At 32.7% G+C, this 23,258-nt stretch overlaps 1 protein-coding gene across 8 annotated transcripts in view; it reads right to left on the reverse strand.

The window, feature by feature from the left end:
• Window positions 1-21,186, reverse strand: part of LOC100162333 (potassium voltage-gated channel protein Shaker) — a 227,219-nt gene extending 206,033 nt beyond the window's left edge. For all 8 annotated transcript variants that reach the window (XR_003839230.1, XM_029488648.1, XM_029488649.1 and 5 more), the window contains exons 1-2: window positions 20,385-21,186; window positions 9,969-10,139 (exon numbers count right to left, since the gene is read on the reverse strand). Coding sequence is in view for 7 of the 8 variants with exons in the window: in XM_029488648.1 (XP_029344508.1) it covers window positions 9,969-10,102 (134 nt within the window). In the remaining variant the exon portion in view is untranslated. The remainder of the gene's footprint in view (window positions 1-9,968; window positions 10,140-20,384) is intronic.
• Window positions 21,187-23,258: the final 2,072 nt, after the last annotated feature.

Consider the following 23,258-nt stretch of genomic DNA (forward strand, 5'->3'; position numbering starts at 1 on the left):
TTTTGATTTTCGATGGTTTAAAGAACGGACGTTTTAGTCTCATTTGAAAATACTTGGATGTCTTACAACGTTATTTTCTTACCCTTTCTGGAGGTTCTTATTTGAAAAAAGTTTGTACCCACCACACACTTCTCAAATGACATATTATAACGCATTTATTTTGTCTACTAGTATACCTACATGGAAATTACGAAAATCAGAATTTTAATAAAGCATTATTATTCGTTAGCACTACCCTGTATAATGTATATATATTATATTTCGCATAACGAAAGAGATGTATAGACGAACATATTCGTACGAGTATAATAATATATTATACGCATGTCGTATAAGACGATGAGAGAGAAGGATCGTATATGAAAGATACGAGATCTTCAGGTGTCTAGCTGTTGGTGTACGCCTACGGGTGGCCGCCACCGTTTGCTACATCGGCGATAACCTTTCAACAGATATGCTAATGGACGGTAAACGCCAAGAACCGACGGCGACGCGGCCGTTGCCAAAGTCTCTGATGGGACACGACTGTGTATATTATTATTATGCATATTAATATAATATACTAATATGCTGTACACTATCGCAGCAGAAATAATAATAATTATTTTTATTTTAACGGCGATAATTTTGTCCTCGTAATGGGTGTGTATTAGTTTTGAAATTGTATTAATATTAATATGATATTACGCGGCGGACCCGCGTGTAAATCATAATAGTAATATCATCACGATGATCGTTGATGGTGCACAGCTTCCAATCAATTTCAGGACGCCGTTGGACTGCAGGTCACTGCAGGAGAACAATGCGACGCTGTCTCGCATGTATCTAAACAATAGAGTTGCATTGTCCAGCCTACTTATATATATTGCTTTTAAAATACAATTTTTTCCTCAGATAAAATTTTTTTTTGGTGGTCGGGCACGTGTCACCATGTAGTCTAAGCGGGGACGGCAGCCGCGGTGGTCGCGTTTAGCCGAAAGATTTTAGCGCATTGCGTCTGTACGCGCACGGCCGGCCAGCTGACACGGAATCGCCGAAAATCCCGGGCGGAACGCTCTTTTCGGGTCCACGCGCGCGCGAATCTCGCTCCAGTCGTCTCCGCCGACCCCCCCACCGACCCGCTGTCGTATTGATCACCCATTCTCACCCAAACCCATCCCACACCCACCAACCCCAAATTCTTCCATCTCGCACATACCTATATACCATACTACCATTAAGCACGTATTACGTATACATAATACATTACAGTGTACTTAGGTATAATAATATAAGTAACTGTAGTCTCTATACGAGATTATAATATAATATATTATATACGCGAAAAAACGTTTTATAATGGACACGGCGTGTTCGAGCCGCCGCCGCCGAGCTCGCACCTGTCGAGCTTTTCCGGAATTTTAGAGGAAAAAATTGGAAAAACTTCGACACACTAATCGGTACCGAAAATCTATCTTGATGGTTTTTTCATACATTGCAGCGGTTTAAACGATTTTACGCGAGTGAGAGATCGAATCATATAGTTATTAATTTTTATTATCAACCGTTTTTCTGTTCTGGTACGTTGTCGATACGAGTACATAATATTTCTATATCATATTATATAATCATATTTTTTAATACTATATCATGTGTTTTGTTTACCTACCTGTGAAAAAAATATTTGATTGAAAGACACAACAACCATTATTTTTGGTGTAAATACAAAACGCGATTCGTACATTTAATGGCTGTCTTTGTTTGAAAATGCGGTGTTTCTGCAACGAATATCGACAGGGTAAACATATTCGGTGACTGAAAAACGGAATTTTCAAAAATAATAATTTGAACTGCAGTGTCGCCGTTTAGTCCTTATTCATATTGAACCTCGTCGATGTCTATAAATTAGTATATATACTAACCTATGTTAATAACTATCATTTGTTGCTGATACATGATGATATATCTGAAGATATTCTGATATTTCCGAATGACGATACCTCATTGATATTTGCAGCACTGGTCACTATAAATATAAAGTAGTACTGTAGTAGGTACCTATTCGAAATATTCGAAAATATAAATAAAACAATTTTTTAATAATATTATAATCGACGGTTGAATGCTCGATTATTATGATAATATTATTCTGTAATTATTGGTACACATGTGAGTGTTTCTTTCGAATTCGATCATCTTTTCGTACTTTTCATAATTTTGTACTTACGGTACGTTTATTTTTATAAATTACTTCATTAAAATATTTTTGTTTACAAAATCATATTTTTCTAATAATATTAATATTATAATCGTCATTTATTAATATTATTTACATTAGCCATTTAAATTAAACTTCTGATTTTAACTGCATTATTTAACGTTCAACATCAAGTGCCAAATGTATCTTTTTTTCATGGGCAATACTGTAAAAATATCATTCGTAGACACTAGACATCATACCTGAAAATAAATTATTTTGATGGGTTTGTGTGAATGTGTAAAAATACATGTCAAATTCGATGCTAATAAATATTTTTAATTATTTCTATATGTAATAAATACTAATATATATTATACTACGTCATAATAAATAACACGGCGTGTTATAAAGATAATCACTTTTTATATTAAATTATATATAATATAATATTATATTATGTATAAATAAACAAAATAAATTACAACTTTTTCATTTGGAGAGAAGTTGAGCAAAGTTAAATAAACACATATAAATTTAATATATTAAATGTTCTTATAGAATTTATTGTATTTTGAACTTTAATTTTTGCAACCGAATCTATAAATTAATGTTCGGTGAATTGTAAAGTAGATTTTACGTAGAAAAAAAACGCGCACATAAACGATATTAAGTAGGTAATTGATTTTGCTTTGATAAAAGATAAGAATTCAAATAACGTTCGTTTTCTTGGGCAGCATCCAAACTATACAATTTATCTTCGATATTTACAAAAACCATACAATGATAAATTGTCTAATAGGTAATTTGTGAACATTAAAGTAAAGTCAATAATCGACAACAATATATAAATGTTACAAATCGATTGTTATTCTTGCTTAATAATGATTATTGGTTACAATAAACAAATAGTTAATGATTTCAATATAATGTATCTTGGTGAAAAATTGTTATCAACCTAAGTACCTACCAAGTTAAGTACATTTGAAACGATAAAAACGTAACTGTGTTGCATGGTCTGAAATGTAATTATTGTAATTATTCTGATTAAAAAGAAAGTTGATACTTATTAGTTAATAATATAGCCTTTATTTTATATTTTTAATAAACAATATTATGAGCAATTACTTATATAGATGAATCAACGATAAACCAATATTACAATACACCTAATGTGTAATGTTAGATGGGTAACTGAATATCTAATTTTTTTTCCAAACTTCATCAAAAACATGTTCTAACCTATTTTAATTAGTTGATAATCTATACTTCAAATTTAACTATTATTTTATGTAAAATACACGTTTCAACTTGTATACTTCTAGAATTAACAGGCGGCCATTCATAAACATTTTATACGATACCTAGGTATACAAATATACAATATACACAGATAGATATATTATAAAATATAAATTATTATAATATTTATAAATATATTCATAATTATAATTTGAAACACTTATATGAAACACAAAATTAATGATATTATTCAAAAATATTGTCGTATGTAAATTTAAAATGTAAAATAAAATATTATTCTATTAAATAGGTACATTTAATATACTAATAATACATATTTTAATCAACGTAATTTTGAAATTAATTCTTAAATTGTCATAATAGACAAGCGTTAGTAAGGAAAAGCCATTTAATTATAAGGACATAGGGATGACTTATTGTTTCTATAAGTTTCTAATTTTGTTGGGTCTCAAGACTTGATATTATGTTTCTCGTGAACATTAAACCTATGTATTATTATGGTCATGTACAATAGTATAATATTTGTAACAACAATAGACGCTTAGATGTGTTCCATTGTAAGAGTAAAATACATTTAAAGCACGAAAATTAATGCTAGCATATATTATATATTTACTTTAATGGTTTAGGATTAGGGTGAATTATTGTGTGGAAATAATTAATAATAATATATCAAAAAAAATTTAATTTATCTATTTTAATAGATATATTTTATTCGTAATGGGTCTTGTGATATTTTAGGTATATTGAGTGATGTTTTTTTTTTTGTGTCTGTCATTACGATTTGGTGTGGAATATATATATTCAACTTTGAAGGCTAACTCTGGTATACTAATAAATGTACTTAGGGGAGTAAAATACCTACCTACTATTAAAAACAACTGTGTAAATTTAACAAAAAAACTGCGAAAATACGTGAATATTTTATACAACAAATTGATTTTTTTTGTGGTTCAACAAAAACATTGATATTTGATATTTGAATGAAATATTTATATTCGCTTTTCCAAATAATATACATGATTTTAATATCAAAACATTTTGTTACTGTTTGAAACATTTATTGACATTTACAAATTTCAACTTTTTTTTCGATTTACGCAATATCATATTTATTTTTTAGTTATAACCTCGAAAAATATGATAAAAAATTTCTAAGATCAGAGTCGCAATTTGTCGCAAAAGTGTTTGGAATTCACATTTGGACGAGATTGGACAATATTTCAATTGATTTTGTTGTAACTAAAGGATATTAATTGTTGAAACATTCCAGTATTCCACTGCACAGTGATATTTTTCAAACAATAAAACTAGTTTTAAGTTACTTATAGACATTTTGAATTATTGAATTGTTTTAGATTATTTTGATTTATGTTGATAACAAATTGTTTCCAGATAAAAACTTGAAAAATATAAAATTGTAATGTATAAGATTTCTTAAAAATTATTTTCATAGCCGTTTAAAAATATCAGTAATACATTGGTAAATAGATTTAAAATAAATGTTTAAGTCGTTTGAAGTTAATTTTTTAATAAAATTACGAAAATCTGTAAATTATTTTAAAAATTAAAAACGTATTACATTTTTATTTCTATATCTAAGAACTAAGACTGGAAAACGTATTACAAGGTTCCTCGCGATTTCAATTTCATTTGCACATTTTATTTCTATAGGCGTATGAAGTTCAAATTTTTACAAAATTATTTATTTTAATAAAAATAACAATTTTTTCTCGAACGATTTTAGTTATTTATTTGGAATTTAAAACATACAGACTTGAAAGCTTGAAACTTTTTATGTTGAATACTTATATGATAATTATTAATCCAATTTTCAAAATACTTAGACTAATATTTTAAACTATTTTTACTACGAATCTATTCACATCGTTGTATAAGTTATGTTGATAATGACTAAGTGTAATCACATTTTTATATTTAGATTAACACTGTTCAATAATGTTGTCAAAATAAAATATGTCCACAAATTTAATTTTTATAATATATTTTATATACTGGGTGATTTTTTTATCAAACAACACTCATTATTTCGAAAAGCGTACATTTTTTTGAAAATATTTTTTTATATACTTTCAAGTTGCTTATAAAACAACGTTTTTATTAAACAATTATATTTTTAAATATTTTTCATCCTTATAATTTTTTAAGTTATTTACTTTTTTGAAAGACAACATAGGGTTTTAATTTTATATTCCAAAGCAGAATATTTTTCTTAGTATTTTGATACATGAAAATCTAATTTGGGGCAAGTAGTTTATGAGTTATAAATATTCAAAGTTTAAATGAGCGGAGAAGTGGACAAATATTTCGCGGGGTAACCCCGTACCACTCCACTTCGCTCATCTAAACTTTGAATATTTATAACTCATAAACTACTCGCCCCAAATTCGATTTTCATGTATCAAAATACTAAGAAAATATTCTGCTTTGGAATATAAAATTAAACCCTATATTATCTTTCAAAAAGTAAATAACTTAAAAATTATAAGGATGAAAATATTTAAAAATATAATTTTTTAATAAAAACGTTGTTTTATAAACAACTTGAAAGTATATAAAAAAATATTTTCAAAAAAATCTACTCTTTTCCAAATAATGAGTGTTGTTTGATAAAAGAATCACCCGGTAATAAGTTTGTTAGTATATTTTGTATACTTTTATATTTTTAATTTGAATTTATGTTTTTATTACATGTAACACAATAATATTATAAAAATAATTTATGTCTTTGTCCCATGATGTCAAAAAATACTTAAGAGCCGTATAACTGTATAAGTAATAAGTATTGTAGTGTAGTAAATTTTATTATTTCAGGGATATCCCCTGAGACAGCTTAAAAGAAATTGGTGCCGTGATCTTCTATAAATGGCTAAAACATAAAATATTAAATTAAAATAAAAGGTAGTGTCACTGTGTCAGTATAGCATCATCAATCGGTGGCTTCTTTTATCAAGCAATTCACTGTTACATTTTATGTATACTTATTATACTATTATACTCTTATTGTGCCTTAAGGTACAGGTTGTATATATCTTCAAACGATATATTATATTTATTTATACAACCATAAAATATGGAAATAGAAAATCATTATGAACTTTCTTGTCAGTTTTTTTTTTTTTTTGTATCTACCTTGAGTTTAATGTTTACACATCATGTATTTTTGATCTTATAATTTATTATCATTATTTAGTCATTGTTGAGGGTTCATTTTATTATTATGACTACACGGAGACTGCGTCGCATTGTACTTGTTTATCCATTAATATTTACATGGAATATTATAATGCTGTTGTTTTGATTATGTTTTATTATATAGGTACCTACTTTATTAAACAACAAATGATTTGCATTTAACTTTAATAACTCTATGAACTATGGACACTGTATTTTTATGCTTTACGCTTAAAATATAATGACACACGACCACAACAAAATAATAACGTCTTGTAGGTACACCATATAATCATTAACAAAACACTCTCGTAAATCGTAAAATAATAGCTTGGCATGATTAAATAGGTATACCTATATACTATGTAGGTACGTGATTAACAAAAAATAATATAATTTTAATTTGTAAACAATTATTATGTATGACAGAATATTAAAAAATATTTCCAGGTTTAATAAACCACATTTTTAATATCTCTGATGAACGCGAATCGTTTTAGATTTAATTTGTTTACTCCTAATTATTATTACACCCATTATATCCCCACGAGATACATAAATGCTTTTTGTTGATGCGGTTAAGGATTCATTTATAAATACTACCTACTACCCACTGTGCCGATTTCACATTCTCATTAATGTGGAATTATCACTACGTGTAGCTATTAGAACGTAATTTAATAGTTACTACCGGTAAGAATATGTACATTTTGTTATAACTAATAGTATTATATACTTATTGGATTTCTACATTTTCATCTTCCAAAATAGTGAAAATAAAATGAATGATAGCTAATAATAGCTAATAATGTTTAATAATCTGTGCAATGGTAAATTGGTTGTATTTTGGAAAAAAAAAATCGCAAGTTGACATGGACAATTGAAAAACATATTCTCGATAAAATTAATAATTAGGAGATATCTAATCAGTTTTTAATTTCATATTATGTTACGTTTAAATGATCATGTAAGAAATAAGCACCGTAATATTATTTAAATAATACATTTCAACTTTGTTTGGTTCGCTATGAAATTAAAATGTGTTTACAACACTCTAAAAAGCAAATGCACTGTAAATGGAATTAGCAAAAACTGTTAAACATGAAGTAATTCAATTAAAAATGATCCAGTATCATAAGGAAATTCGACATGCTGGAAGATAGATGTAAATGTAAGTGCTATAAGGGAATAATTTTATTCATATGCGTATATGCATATGTTTACTGAATTTATCTTAGAGACAAAAAAGGGGGAAATAGTGAATTATAATAAAAAAGAAACGTAACGTTTATCACCGGGGCTCACCATAAATTACGTTTATTACAACGAGCTCAAAGGGTACTTCTTACAAATTAATATATTCATCTTAAATAAAATATAGTGTTTTTTATTTTTATGAACGTGTGTAATTGACAACAACTGTATCATTCGAAGTCTCAAAAATATAAATTATATTATGTTACAAATAATTCTTTCAACGTAAATCACTGCAGTGAATAGTATGGTTTATGGCTTAAAATGTTTGTATAATATTCCCACATATCGTGTCGTATTATACCTACCTATAATAATATACGTACAGCTTATTATAATATATGATGTACGTACTACATTAAAATATGATCATTCGAATATTTTTGTTTTACCCTAACTTAAAAGGCTACACCAGTGATGGGAAAACATTTTGTTCATGTAGGGACCTTAAGACCCAAATAACTAAATAATAATATGTACATATTATATTTATTGCTTAGGTTAATTTCAATATTTAAATTGTATCGATAATTTAATTTCTAAAATGCAACATTAAAAGCCATACCAGAAGCGACGTGGTGAATTTATTAATTCACAGTATATTGGTAACTACATTTATACAACTATAATAGGTATACAGCCGAAATGCATTCGAAAATTCTTTACCACAGTGATTGAAAAAAAATCATTAACAAACTAATATTATGCACACCTACAAATCGATTTCCTACAACTGTGAACTTTTTTACAATGTTGGTATTAGTTGTACATTTAATGAAAACAGAACAATGTAAATAAATCTATATAGTTTTATATAAGAAAAAAAATGTTCTTTAACGACTTAAATAAACATTTATTTCCACTGAAAAAATATATTTTCTTAGTTCCTAAGTTCAATTTATTTATAGATGCAGTTGTTAGTTTATTAAACTTGATTAATTTTATAACATAGTTTTAGCAATTATGTTTTCTGAACTTAAACAGCTGTTATTAAACCGTAGCTAAGAGAATAATATGAATAAAACGTATTTTGCCGATTCCGGGTGAAAGCTTTACGTGCATGGTGCATGTTAAAAGCTTTTAAGCAGAGGTGTACAATATTCTATAAATTTCAGTTCACAGTCAATAGCACCAATTTTTTTTTATGTGGCTTTTTTTTTGCTATAAGTTTTAGAACGCATAACTTATTTATTGAAAACTTTTGAAATTCGATATCGTAATGGCATAGTATAATATTAAGTGTGTTTATATATACCTACTGAAAACTGTATTCAATTTGTAGATACTATATTATTGATACAATCCAAATGGCCTGATAATAAATACCTATAGTAACAATTTAGCTTTTGGATAACTCACAGAATTGCCCTATATATTATAATATTATGCATATAAGCATGGTAACAATTTTATTTTCCTTGGCTTTTCACTTTTGCGTCATATTGAAAAATGTCAATTTTCATTACATTTTGTGGTCGGTATACCTAGTAATATATTATATAATAGTATACCTACAGTGCTCGCGGTGAAAAATGAATTATATTCACCTCGAGACCTAGGTATATTTTTTTAGAACCCGACTAATTTCCACTAAATCACCGTGAAATCCCGACAATTTTCGCAAACCAATCATGAATGTGGTTTGGCACATAGGAGCATAAGTAGCGTGTGCATTAAATAAATTTACGTCGTACCACATTCGTGTATGGGCTCACGCAAACCGCGGTATACGCTATTCACAATATGCATGTGCGAGTAGATGACGTGACGATAGTAAGGCGTAAATCATCATTCCATTAATGGTAAGTTCTTAACACACTACATTATTGTGCTACGCGTCTAGCCTCTAGAAGTGAGATGCATTTCTGGGCAAAGAAAGAGATGGAATATACATATAGATACATGTATAATGGTGCATGTAGAGCATAATTAAAGAAGGGTAGTTGTGTGTTTGTGTTTGTGTGTGTATAAGAGAGAGAGAGAGAGAGTGAAATGAAGTAAAATAGAGAGAGAAAGTTTAGTGAGTAGGACAGAGAGGGTCCGTTTATTTGATGTTTGTACTATTATCGTCATCGCATACCTGTCGATAGGAGCCAGCAATGCTGTAGCGGCGTCCTGTACGTGCCGTTGCGCCGATCTCCGGTCCCTGTGCACCATTCCCATCAGCTTCATCCAGCCACCGCCGTGGCTGCCCATTCCACCCGAGTGCCACATTATCGCAGCCAGCCCTAAAGCCAAACACCATACGATCCTGAAAACAAACAGAGACGATACGATCAACGTGAAAATTGAAAAAGCAAATATTCTTTGGCCATGTGACTTGTTTACTATTGACTATTATCATTGTGTCATAATACGTATTATGTTATATCAATAGTTCTGCAAAGGTTAAATCACCTATACAACCATGAACCATTACAAACCTGAAAAAAATGTACAAGAAAAAAATGTCAAGCAAACCTTGAAACATAATATATTAATAAACATATAAGAATCAATAGATTTTATAAAATGTTCGACCAACAAAAAAATTGTAATTTTTATTGGGGAATCCTATTTATTATATCAAAAAATTTATTTTTGAAAATGTGCATAGTGAATACAAATATGATATTCAATACTATACATCGTGAATACAAAAAAGTCAGTCCATAAAATGTTTTGAATTCGTAAATATAATGTTATTTATATTCCAAGGCCGTAAACAATTCGGTAATACACTATGTTTTAAAGAACCCTGTGCACAAGAAAAATCTTTTTTATTGGATTCGAATAAGCATAATATATTTTTCTTATGATCTCCAGGATATTATGACTTATTACAGTAAATTTAAATTAAAAACCATATCGATCGACTTGCTGTCCTTGACAATGTACGAATTACGGTGATTTATGGACTCAACTTATAACCCAAACTCTAAAGATACAAACACATACAGTACGCACATATAATATTATATAATACATGCGTACCAAATAATATCCGTACCATAATATATTTAATATAAAAAAAAAGTTTAAAACTATTATAAACCAACACGGCAACACGTGACTCACATCAAAACACGAATAATGACCAGGTGGTATACACAGATACCTCTTGGATTATTATATTCAAATTTTGGTAAAACATAATAAAGAAAAGTACTAAGAAGTAGCTCTATAAGCCAGAATGATATGTAAAAATATTTAAAATGAAACTGGCGTCGTTTTACTTGTAGGAACTTTCTAATCCTGCACATATTATTTTAACATTAGATTTAGATTATCACTTTTTAAAAATATTAATATTTGACGTGCATAAGCATTGTGTTGCAGCAAATGACCTTCTATTTCTTTTATTATTATTAAATACAATGTGCATCACAGCGTTTAATTATTTTTTTTAGAAATAGGTATTATGACAAGCTGTTTGAGTTATTTTTACAAAAGTTTCTTTAAACAAGATGTTATAATGTAAATACAGCATACGCATTGCTATCTATTTTCGTTATAAATGAAATAGTTACTGTAGAATTAAATTATCAGGAACCAATATAAAATGCAACTGTCTAAAACAATATTTTCGTTTCACTTAATTTTTTTTATATTTATATAATATGCTTCCATAATTTAATATATATTATAATATAATACAAAATTTGCTTTGTGCACAGTTAATAAGATAATATTATACAAAAATAAATTTTAGAAATGCGGGTCATTTGGTCATTTAAAAATGATAACTATGAAAACTCTTTTTGTTTACCACGGCCGTATATTTATGCGGTTTTTATGTAAAATTCAACATTACATTAAAAATATGAATACTGGTTTGCACATAAAACTATTTTTATGAACTCTTTACATAAATAGGTTTAAATAAACACATTACATAATGTAATTATGTAGATTATGAAAATCTTGAATTTAAATATTTTAATTTTGTAATTTTAAATATTTATATTATTTAAGGTAAATACCTACCTAATTATTGATTTATTTTACTTGATAGTAGGTAGTTGACAATATTTTATGGATATTTCAAACACGATGAATTTATTGGTAGGTATGCACAAAACAAATATAATATAAAAAAAAGGTCACTCATTTATTACATTTTATTTTACAATCCTTCCATCTGTATTATTATAGACACATTATAATATTTTAAATCATTTGGTTAAAACGACTGAATGTATAACATCTTATAATATAATCCTTTCAGGCGTGTACCTACATTATAATATTACACGTATATCATTGGTCGAAGATGTGAATATGTCATGATATAACAGCAAGTTTTCGTCAAATATTAAGTCTCTACGGTCTCTATATTATCCTTAAGAGGATTGGAAACGGTGATTTTCTGTCTTTGTCGAACATACGTGGAATATAGGAATTTATAGGTGTTTTCATTCCAACGTACCGATTGATTTAGTGAAGCAATAAGAATTCTAAAAACAGATTTAAATTTGTCATCACTTGAAATCGATTTTTGTACATTTTTGATTTTATTCACCTAAATCCTAAAAATATTCGTACTAAAACAGAAAACGGAATGTTTAAATTTTTGGAAAAATTAAAATCAATAAATTAAAATTCCGGGAAAGTTGATTTCAAATAGACTCGACGATAAATTCAAACAGGTTTTTAAAATTCTTATCGCTTCATTAGATCAATCGGTACGTTGTAATGATAACACCTTTAAATTCCTATGTTCAACGTGTGTAAGGCAATGACAGAAAAATCACCGTTTCAAATCTCCATAAAACAAAATATTCCAAACTTCAATCTCGTCTGTTGAATTGTCCAATAATTACTCATTGACCAACTCACATCGTGTAATCTGTTTGTTTTAAATGACCCCTTTTCGGCACAGTAACGATTATCACAATAGGTAAGTCAAACAATGCATAATCCTACCAGCAACGTAAAACGTAACGCAATACTCAAAGTACTTTCGGGTTCAAAAATTTATTGGACGTTTCGAATTACTCACGCGCCGCGCACATTGCATTCAATTAACTCGCGTATTATGAAATATCTCTTATTATACATAAATTATTATTATAGGCACACAGCTCCTGAATCGGCATGTTGCGTTTATTTACACACTGTAACACTGTAAAGTCCATTATGGTTTCAATATAATAATATTTTAAATGACGTCTCGGAACAATGTTGTGGGAGGTTTCGTAAAATATTACAGCGTCGTATATTATATAAACGAAAAGTAATATGATATATCTTCTTTTACCACCCACCTTTCCCCTCCCTGTCTCCTGCCACACGATCGCCGGCCTCGTAATCGCACCGCAGAAAATATAGTGTTTGTTGACAACAATACAGTTAGAGTTATTTTTTTTGTCCTTCGTTCTATTTCTCCTTCTCCTTCTCCTTATGTCGGTGGATGTCGTCGAACAGACGGGAAGGAGATGACTTTATTTCGGGGGCGTGTTCAACAACAACAATCATATTTTATTCTCGGCGGAAGCCCTCGCAGGTATATAGGAACTCGAGCGTCATCGGTGAGGGTGCCGCTGCCGGGATGTCGCGCACACGGAAGCCAAGGCGAATGTAAACGGACTCTGGCCGTATAATATATTGAGCTACTTTTATCCACTGCATATACAGGGTGATCCACCCTATTTTTGTTCCTTCAAAAATACGCAGTCGTTTAAAATCTGATTTTTAGAATTTTCAAACCAGACGACCAGCATATAAACTTTTCGAATTCTTGATATCCTTGTACTGCCTATACTTGAGAAGTGTCCCACGGTGATTCAAAATTATTTAAATTTTGTTTATCAAATTAAAACCCCCATTTTTTACCGTAAATTATTTAGTGAATAATTTTTTTAAAGTGTTGATGTATCTATAATTCAAAGTATGAACGAGTAGTTGCTGTGTTGTTAAAATATGTATACTCAAGGTAATAGCCCTTAAAAAAATGGTTTAAAATATAAGTATTTATTATACATGGACTATTCTTACAAACTATAAAGGGCTAAAATGTTCAAATCACCACATCTTCCAAACCATCAACCTAATAATTAGTAGGTAAGTAGACAAAGTTAAATGGACCGAAATCTACTTGTTCGAATTTTCATTATGATGCATCATCATTTTTCGGAAAAAGTAATCCACCTAATAATTTACGGTAGCCAAGGGAGATTTTCATTTGAAAAACCGAAATTTGGATCACCATAGGACACTATTTTAGTAGTAGGTACAAAAAGCTCAATAATTTAAAAAAATATGGTCTTTAGGCATGTTTGAATTCCTAAAAAATCAGATTTTAAATGTTTGCTTTATTGAGCGAAAAAGAGAGCGAGCATGGTTTGTGATTCGCCCTGTATAATAATATGGTATTGTTATAATATATATTATGCCATATGGGATACACTGCCGTTATTGATAACGGTGTATTTGACAAGGGTTCAAATGTTCAATTACAAAGTACGCCCATATAAAGATATGCCTTTTACCGTATACTTACCTACACACATTATTCATTACACACACTGCTGTTCCTGTCGCCAACACGCAAATCGCGCCAGCTCCACAAAATTCGTTGTGAGGTTTTTATGACATTTCCTACTGCGAAGTGAAATTTGCGACAGCAAAATAGTTATAGGATATAGGAAGATTTGTGTCTACTTTATTCACTTTAATAAATATCACCTGCTCAGAGATTATTTTACCTACAAGCCAGTGTACCATTTAAAAAGTATTTTGACTTTTGAGTTTTGACCAAGAATAGATAACATAATATTATATACCGAGTGGCTCTGTCGCAGTGATTTAAAGAAATCAAACAATATTTACTGGAGTGATTATTTTAATATTGTATTTCCACAGATTTAAAAAAAAACCAATGACCATATTTTATAAACGAGTCAGATTTATCATAAATATTAATCTATTAAAAAATTATCTGATCGTTGATTTGCGTTCGTGATATGTTTTTAACCAAATTGCTTAAAAAATCTACTATAATATGGAACAACAAAATATCACGTTTGGTCGTTTTTTAGTAAAACATTTTCCATTTGTTCTGTCTAGATATTTCCAGACACTGGACGATTGGCTGGACGACAAATACACATTGAATAATTATCATTTAAGTAACTGTAATAAAAACAAACTGTTATCACGGACACTGCGGTGGAGGTATAGCGTGTAGACTGTAGGTGTTGATATGACCCCAAACAAAAGTTTTCGCCCGTCGACAATATAATATAATATTTTATATTCTGAGCACGAAAGTTTTTGAAGATTCTAAGATGACCGAGGGAGAGCGATTTAGTGGCTTACGAAATATGGTGCGTGTGATATTTTCTTTGTTGTATTGAAAGTTGAGAAAGTTTGGAAAACGCCTTTATGTTAAATAAAAATAAAATAAAAAACGGCCGAAGGGCATCATAATATCTTAGATTGAGTTTTACTCAAATGCAGTCGTTGATCAAACGGATTACATTTTCAAGATTCTCTGCATTAGTTATAGAATAAAATCGCAAAGGACAGTCTGTAAATGGTGGCAAATAATAATAAACGTATATAATTGAGTCCGTTTTCAACAGGACCTCGACGGGACGATTTATCTCCTCTATTATTCAGATCAAAAGACCAACGACGGCGGTGGCACGCTCGAGTGCCCAAAAACTGAGCTTTTTTTTTCACTTGAATAAAAAAATAATACTTCGTCGCATCCTCTGCGATTAAGTTGACGTTGTGGTATATATTATATATAAAACAAACACAAACACAAACACACGCGCGCGCGTGCACACACGTAAGCACGCAGTAGACTGTCTGCGTGAGTGCTCGCGTGCATAATTCGCCATAAATTTGCGGGTCGAGATTAGGGCGCAGCGCTTGATCCGCGGGACGGAATGAGCCATTTGTGTCTGTCCGCCGGCCGTAAATCATCCCCCGGCCGGACTCCGGTTCGAACGCAGCTCTTCCGGGCCTACAACTCGCAACGTATTTTATTACAGCAACAGCAACAACAACAACAACAACAACAATATCGTATACGGGATTTTCCGCCGGGTGAACGCGTATATTATGCGTATTTTTTTCGGTTTTTTTTTTCGTTCATCCACATAATATCAAATGTTTGCCACCGGAGGACGCGGAAAAAATATTTTTACCATTATTATTGCCCGACGTCGTTATTCAGTTGTTGCTGAAATGCACTTCGTCGTTAAAATAATATTATAATATTACTGTATCGCTGTGCCACGAGTATGCCGGCGCGTCGAGTAGGCAATTCGGGCTCACTACTCCGCCACACCGGCGAACGGAACTGCACGATGATGTGGTAGTGGCGACGAGGAGAGGTAAAGAGTCTGTAAATTCGTTCGCGCGACGCTGTGCTGCTCGTCCGCACCTCAATTACCATTTTGATTACTGGGTCAATATTAAATAAGCCGGCTGGTTGTATATTATTATAATGCACTATAGACGCGGGATCTCCGCCCCATCACCGTACCGTTTTGGCTCGTTATTATTTTTGCTGCGCGTCATTTAATATTATTATTATACCTACCTAAATTTACACCAGGGCCGTAAAGACACACGAAAGTGTTTGTGTTCTCCATCCGCGATAAGACGCAGTCCCGTGTGTTGTGCTGCCGCTAACGAGTGGTTAAATGTACCCCGTTGGTCGTTACTATTATGTATGGCACAGTAACGAACAGTAACTAACGACTGACCTTTTCCGAAATGACATTTTCGTTCCAACGCGGTATTGCGGGTTGTATAGTTTTACACTAAAATATATATTACACCTAATCGGCTTTCAATGAGATTTATCCACCGTACACTTTCATAATATATGAATTTAAATTCGCGTATGAGATAATATTATGAAACATTGAAACTACATAATAGTATTATAGCATTTCCCATCGGGGTCACTTAGACAACTACGTCATCGAATGAAAAAAATATCATTTTTGATATCTTTCAATTTAAAAAAAATAATAAAATAATAATAAAAATAAAAATACACATTGCGATGGTAAATATTACTGTGCATCTCTACATAAACCAAAAACTGTTTAAATAACTTCTGGGTTCGGTGGATGGAAAAAGGTTTGGATAAATATCAAAAGTTCAAAGTCATGAAATACGCTTGATAACTGATAATGATTTAGTGCGCTGTTCGGAGGGGTTTGGGTTATGGACATTTCGATGTATCGGAAACTAATGTTGTATTGTATATATTATTTCCGTAAAACATCTATATTATAATGAAATAAAAAGTATTATGTTATTATACCATACAATGGGCATTATTCGTGTATAGGCGTACAACTATATACGGACTCCAACTTTCGAGATAAGGAAAGAACAAACGAAACTTGCAGCACACGTATAATATACGATATTATAATAACAATATAGCGTATAGTTTTGTGTAAAATAAAAATAACAAAACGGTTACCGGATATTTGGTGTACTATTTTATAGGGTAATATAATAATATGAAGTATGTTTGGTAGCATAATTATTGAATATTCTCTAACACAACACTGTAAAATCGGGAATTTTTATATCGTAATAACTTATTTTAAATTAGGTAATTTAACGATGTTATACATTTCTTCTTATATCCGATTGTACCACAAGAAAAAAAAATGTTATTTTCGTTGGGGCAATATAGAGTCGGTTGACCCCACACTGACACTACGCTGAATTTGTATTGACTAAACCGATTTTAACGTATGATATGAAGCCATTTACTACAAACAATGATACTATCATAATATATAAGCGCCGCCGTGTGGAAATAGTATTATGATAATATTATAATCGCATCGAGTGCAGTAATATTATTGATAGTTACGATGCATAACGTACATATTATTATTATTTTGGTCGAAGAAAAATCGTTTGATAGGTATGCATAATATAATATTAGCGATGGCCTACATACGTAATACGTGTACACCGTGGGTATTATATAGTGTCCGTACAATGATTCACAAACATAATTGTTTACGGTCGGATAAATCGAAATAATTTCAAACACGATTGAACTCGCGATTTGACGACGTGATATATTATTATTGTTGTAGGTATACGGACGAACAATGGCAGAGGGTCAAATTAAACGGTCTCCGTATTATATGCGCGTTACAATATTATATATATAAATGTGTTATATCAGTGCGTCTAACTCGAACAATTGATTTCGACGAGTCTTCCCGCGTGTACATTATATAGTATTATTTTACCCAACACGTAGTTAAACACATAATAATATATTGTGGGCATTATGCGTACACGCGGGGCGTCCCCCGAGAATTTTTTTTATCTTCACACTCGGTGCACGGCATATTACCCGTATAATTACCGGGGCTCATATTTTTATTACGGTGCTTATAACATTTCAGAAGCGTTCTTTGAGTTCGCGATAATATTCGCGTGTAAAATGTTGCGATGCTAGACAACAAAACCGCGAAAACAAGTCCATCGAAATAATATTATTATAATCATTGGAATGTGTATTATGTGTATTACTTACATAATATTATTGCGAATTATTGCGAACTTCGTTATTATTGGTTGTATATATAATATCATATTAATTTGATTCGTGTCAAAATGTAAGCAACGGAATATTGTACGCCAAGATCCATCAGACTTATGCAAGCCGGAAGGATTTACTTCCGAATCATGATCATGCGTGCGCGAGGGCTGTTGAACAATATTATCTGTTACAACTTACAAACGTAACAGTTTGAATCATTTTTTGATTTTCTGTTTACATTTTTAAAAAAGTACTTTTTTTTTTAAATAGCCAATTTATTTTAAGGTCTATTTTTAAAAATAAATTAAAATTCCTTTTTTCAACAATTTTTTTAAAGTTTTAAGTTCCCATATTATAATTGTTACAAACATTTTTGTTTTTTAATTTAAAATACACCCTAAATTATTACTAATTTGAGAAAATGAAATTATGTTTTAGAATAAGATTTTAATGACATTTCCACTCTCGCTTGTACACACAACATTTTAGTTTTTAATTTATTTTTTTAATTCAAAAGCAAAACATACATTATTATTCGTCGTTTTACTATGCCCGTGGCATTTCACGGAATTTATGTCATTTGGAATAGACCCCTAAGATATGGCATGAAAATGCAATCATTTTTTGGCGTGCACAGAGGTATCCGAGATTGTGTCATTTTGTCTATAGATAAAAATAATATAGTCTAGCAAGTTGGCTTGAAAAATTATTTTATTTTTTTCAACTGCTTATCAGTGATTACAACTATAACGCAGAAGTCCGAACCCACTGCATACGTACGTACCGTAGAGACCCGATTCGGACATTACCGCGGATAACCAAATGGACCTAGTCATTTCGAACGTCGTACGAGGATCACTGACCATTTCAGACAACGAAAGTACAAAGTACATCTCACAAACAAGTACAATGTCGGCTATTTCGGATCGGAAGTGAATTAATAATATGAGTAATTGAACCGCTTGGGAAACAATTGAAACAAATCTGGCCATAAACGTCCGTGAACGTGAAACACATTATTTGGTCACACAATAACATTATTATATGCTAATTCACAGTGTTATAGAATAATGTTAAAGTCGTAGAGTATAAACGTGTGAGTGTATTATAATATAATATACAATATCGTGGTGTTCAACAATAAATTATTGTAATCATCGCTGTTAAACACCAGCCATTATAATTATATGATAATATGGGTCTAATACTTTAATATAATATCGTTATCATGTATTTATTTAATAAGCGTTGTCACTGGCAAATGCCCAATACTACGGAATGAAATATCAGTGAGCATTATACGATACACAATTTGAAAATAAGAAGCATATTAGGTACTATATGAATAAAAATCAAATAATAACAATAAATCCAGAACAATGGCTATGGCTCAGGTAATTATGGTTGATTAGATAGACAATGATGGGCGAGCCTCGACAATCGGATAAAGGGATAATTAGACAGGTAGTTAGAGGAAGATAAAGGGATACGAAAAGGAGCAGTGTTTCTAATATTGTATAATATTTTATTAAAGAGACTTTTATATTTTTAAACTCTTGTAGGTATTATAATAATATGACGTGGTTGAGCATAATAATATGTAATTAAACGGCGCCGAGAGCCAGACAATGTATCTCTCACGTACGACGATATTTTATGATATTACCAAAATAGTTTTCTTAATAATTATAGACAACATAATTAAAATGCCCACAGCGTGTTTATTCGCAAATCGAACACTTATAAATAGTAAGTGTAAAATGAATGGCAAAATAAATGTATTATTTCGTTTCGGGGGAATGATACATTTTGTCTGGTGGCAGTTACAAACTTCGCGCAAATGTCTTTAATCGAAATATTGCTTTGTTACAGCTATGATAATACATCACTGTCATCCACCACTGTTTTTATATACTCGCTGCAGACGCGTCGTATCGGCGTAATATTATTATATCCGCTCCGGCTGCTTACCTTACGCAAAAATGCGACCCGACCGCAAAACCCAACAGATCTCGCGTCGGCGTCGGACGAGCGTTTCCGTGGTCGGACCGCTGCCGCTGCAGGTACCAGTGCTGCAGGTGATGTTGCTGCCGATTCCTGCACCGCTGCCCGCGGCGCCGGTACCGCTGTTGTCCGCCCGCGCACTGCTAGCGACGCGACCGGTACCGGTACGGCAGACGATACCGCCGCCGCCGCAGCCGCCGCCGGTACGATCGAAACCGCCGTCAAAGACTGTCACCGGGACGCAGCCGTTTAGCTGGCCGCGGCAGCGGTGGTCCATCGCGAGTGGCGTACGCGGGCGCTGCGGCTGTGCGACGCGACGACCGCCGCCGTCGGAAAGCCGTTAACCGGGATCGTTTTTGTCGTCGTCGTCAGGTCTCTGATGGGTTTCGGGCAGGTGTTGGTGGTATAGTGGTGACGCTGAGGGGTCGTTACCGCGGGTACGGCCGTTGTGGCTATCACGATATCATAATGCGTGTACGTAACCGCTATTGGTATGGAAAAACACCGTCGTCACTATCCCTGAGATGGTCTCCGGTGTGTCTCTGGGTGGGTGATGAGGGGAGGGGAGTTATCGCGAACGTGTCGGACGGCCGGGAGACCGCCGGTACGCAATTGCCGCAGATCGGATGATGTGCGATAACGGCGGTCGCGAGATATGGCGTGATACGCGCGCGATACGACCAGCGATGACAGAGGAGGTACCGACCAAGCGCGATCTGCGGCGACGGCGCGAGATGTCTCTGCGACGGGGCCCGTCGATTACGTTCCGCGTACGAAAACCGACTGAATCTGATCGCGTTGCCATCCGGCGGTCCGGCGCGTTGAGAATTCGAGATATACGTCCGCCGCCTCCTGCGCCGCCGCCGCTGCCGCTCGTCATCGTCATCCTGCGCCGCTTCTCCTCCTGCGCATCCCGCGCGCGCCAACGCATCCTGCGCCCCACACGGTCCTCCGACTCGCGCGCCGTCGCCCGCCCCGCGATAACGCCAATGCACACGTATATATGTACATATTATAGTTTAAACGCACCCACACCACCCATTTGTATGCGGCCCGTCGTCTCAGTCGCAGTCGTCGACGCGGCAGTGGCACACCTGTAGAACGGGATCGGCGCGAGACTTTTCACTCTTGCACGTAATACTACTCTCACTCTCTCGTATATTGTACATTTTATGTTGCAGCTTTCAACCCCCCCCCCCCCCCCCCCATGCGCCGTTCGAGACGGTTTGCGTCGGACCGGACGCGAAAACTTTTCTCCGTCCGGCGCGGGGAGGCTTCGCGCAGACTGTGGTAGCAGACGTCTGGACGCCAAAGCCGCCGTTTGCGAAAAAAAAAAACAAAAAAACTTGTCTGTGCGTGTGTGTGTACTCTCGAAGGTTTTGGCACGCGCCGACATCGCGATTACGAGTCGAGTCTTGCCGCCCACGAAGGCGATTTAATATTATATAATAATATATACTATATACGACCGGTAAAAATATTATGTTATGTTTCTCCGCCGGCGGAAAACGGTGTACCCGACCAACACGCACTGTTATTATTATTATATAACGATAATAATATTTCCATGAATTATACAGATTTTGTGACGGAAATATTACACTACTGCAGCCAGCCCCGTATTATAAGCTATAATATTATATTTCGTATATTATTTATAATATCGTAGTACTTACCGAGAGAGAGAGAGATATCGGTGTAATATATGTACGCAATATAGTCTATAATATTATAGAGGGTAAAAGCGTTTTAGATTCCGAACGGCAGATGTTGGTTTTACGATTACGCAATGGTTTTTTTTTCTTCTTCAGATAATAACACTTTGACTCGATAAAAGTGCGTTTCACGTCCATTCGATCGGAAATCGAACGCTGCAGACGGTTTACGATTTAGTGTGGAAATAGTTCGTATTTTGATATTCCGTGCACTGTCTGTACGGTTTGGAAAGCGCGCAGTCAAAAAGTAAAAGCCAGAAAAGGTCGAATTCGCCGTACACTGATTTTTAACAACGCCGATTTCGTAATAGGCGCATACTTCCCAACTATATTATGTCCACATCTTATTTTATGTTACTGCAATATATTTCCATTTCTATTATACATAATTATTACAAGTGTACCTATATTTACTTTTTATTTCTTAGCTGAAGTTATGTTGTTTTTCCGGTCCGAAGAACAATCATTACATCTCCACATAATCAGTTATATTTTTTTTTTTAGGAAGGAGGGGTGCTTTCGAGACCACTCGTTAAAAAGACTCTTATCCGTCTTTCTCTTTCTTCGGCCGATTTCTTCCAATAGGGTCTTGTATCCACTATCCTATAACATAATATCTTTTCACAAAACCATCATCCAACCATAAACAAGGTGTTCCTATCGGTCTTTTTTCAATTTGGTCCTCTTTAATTACCGTTGTTGCCATAGTTCCGTGTTTTAACCGACCAACATCTTATCTTCGTGATTTCCTACGTACTACACTATCGTTGAAACAAATTTTGGAGTTTTTCATTGTACCGCCTTCTCCATTGACTATTTGTACGGTATCTGTACAAGCCATATCCCCAATTTTCAATAATATAATGGAAACTTATTATAATCACTATTTTTATTAAATTGTTAATTTTTATCCCATATAACCTTGAATAAGGTTTGGAGCTATAAATATGTTTTTTTGACATGGTACAGGTTCATAAAAGAGTTCCGACCCTAAAATAATATTTATTATTGTATTCTTTATAAAACCTCTGTTTATATGTCTTGGATTATAATTTAAGGTCATACCTATCTTTGGTCCTGAGTATTTAATTAATTGTAGCACATTCTTAAAAATATGACCTTCTAT

This window comes from Acyrthosiphon pisum, chromosome A1 (assembly GCF_005508785.2).
Source record: "Acyrthosiphon pisum isolate AL4f chromosome A1, pea_aphid_22Mar2018_4r6ur, whole genome shotgun sequence".
Taxonomy (NCBI): Eukaryota; Metazoa; Arthropoda; class Insecta; order Hemiptera; family Aphididae; genus Acyrthosiphon; species Acyrthosiphon pisum.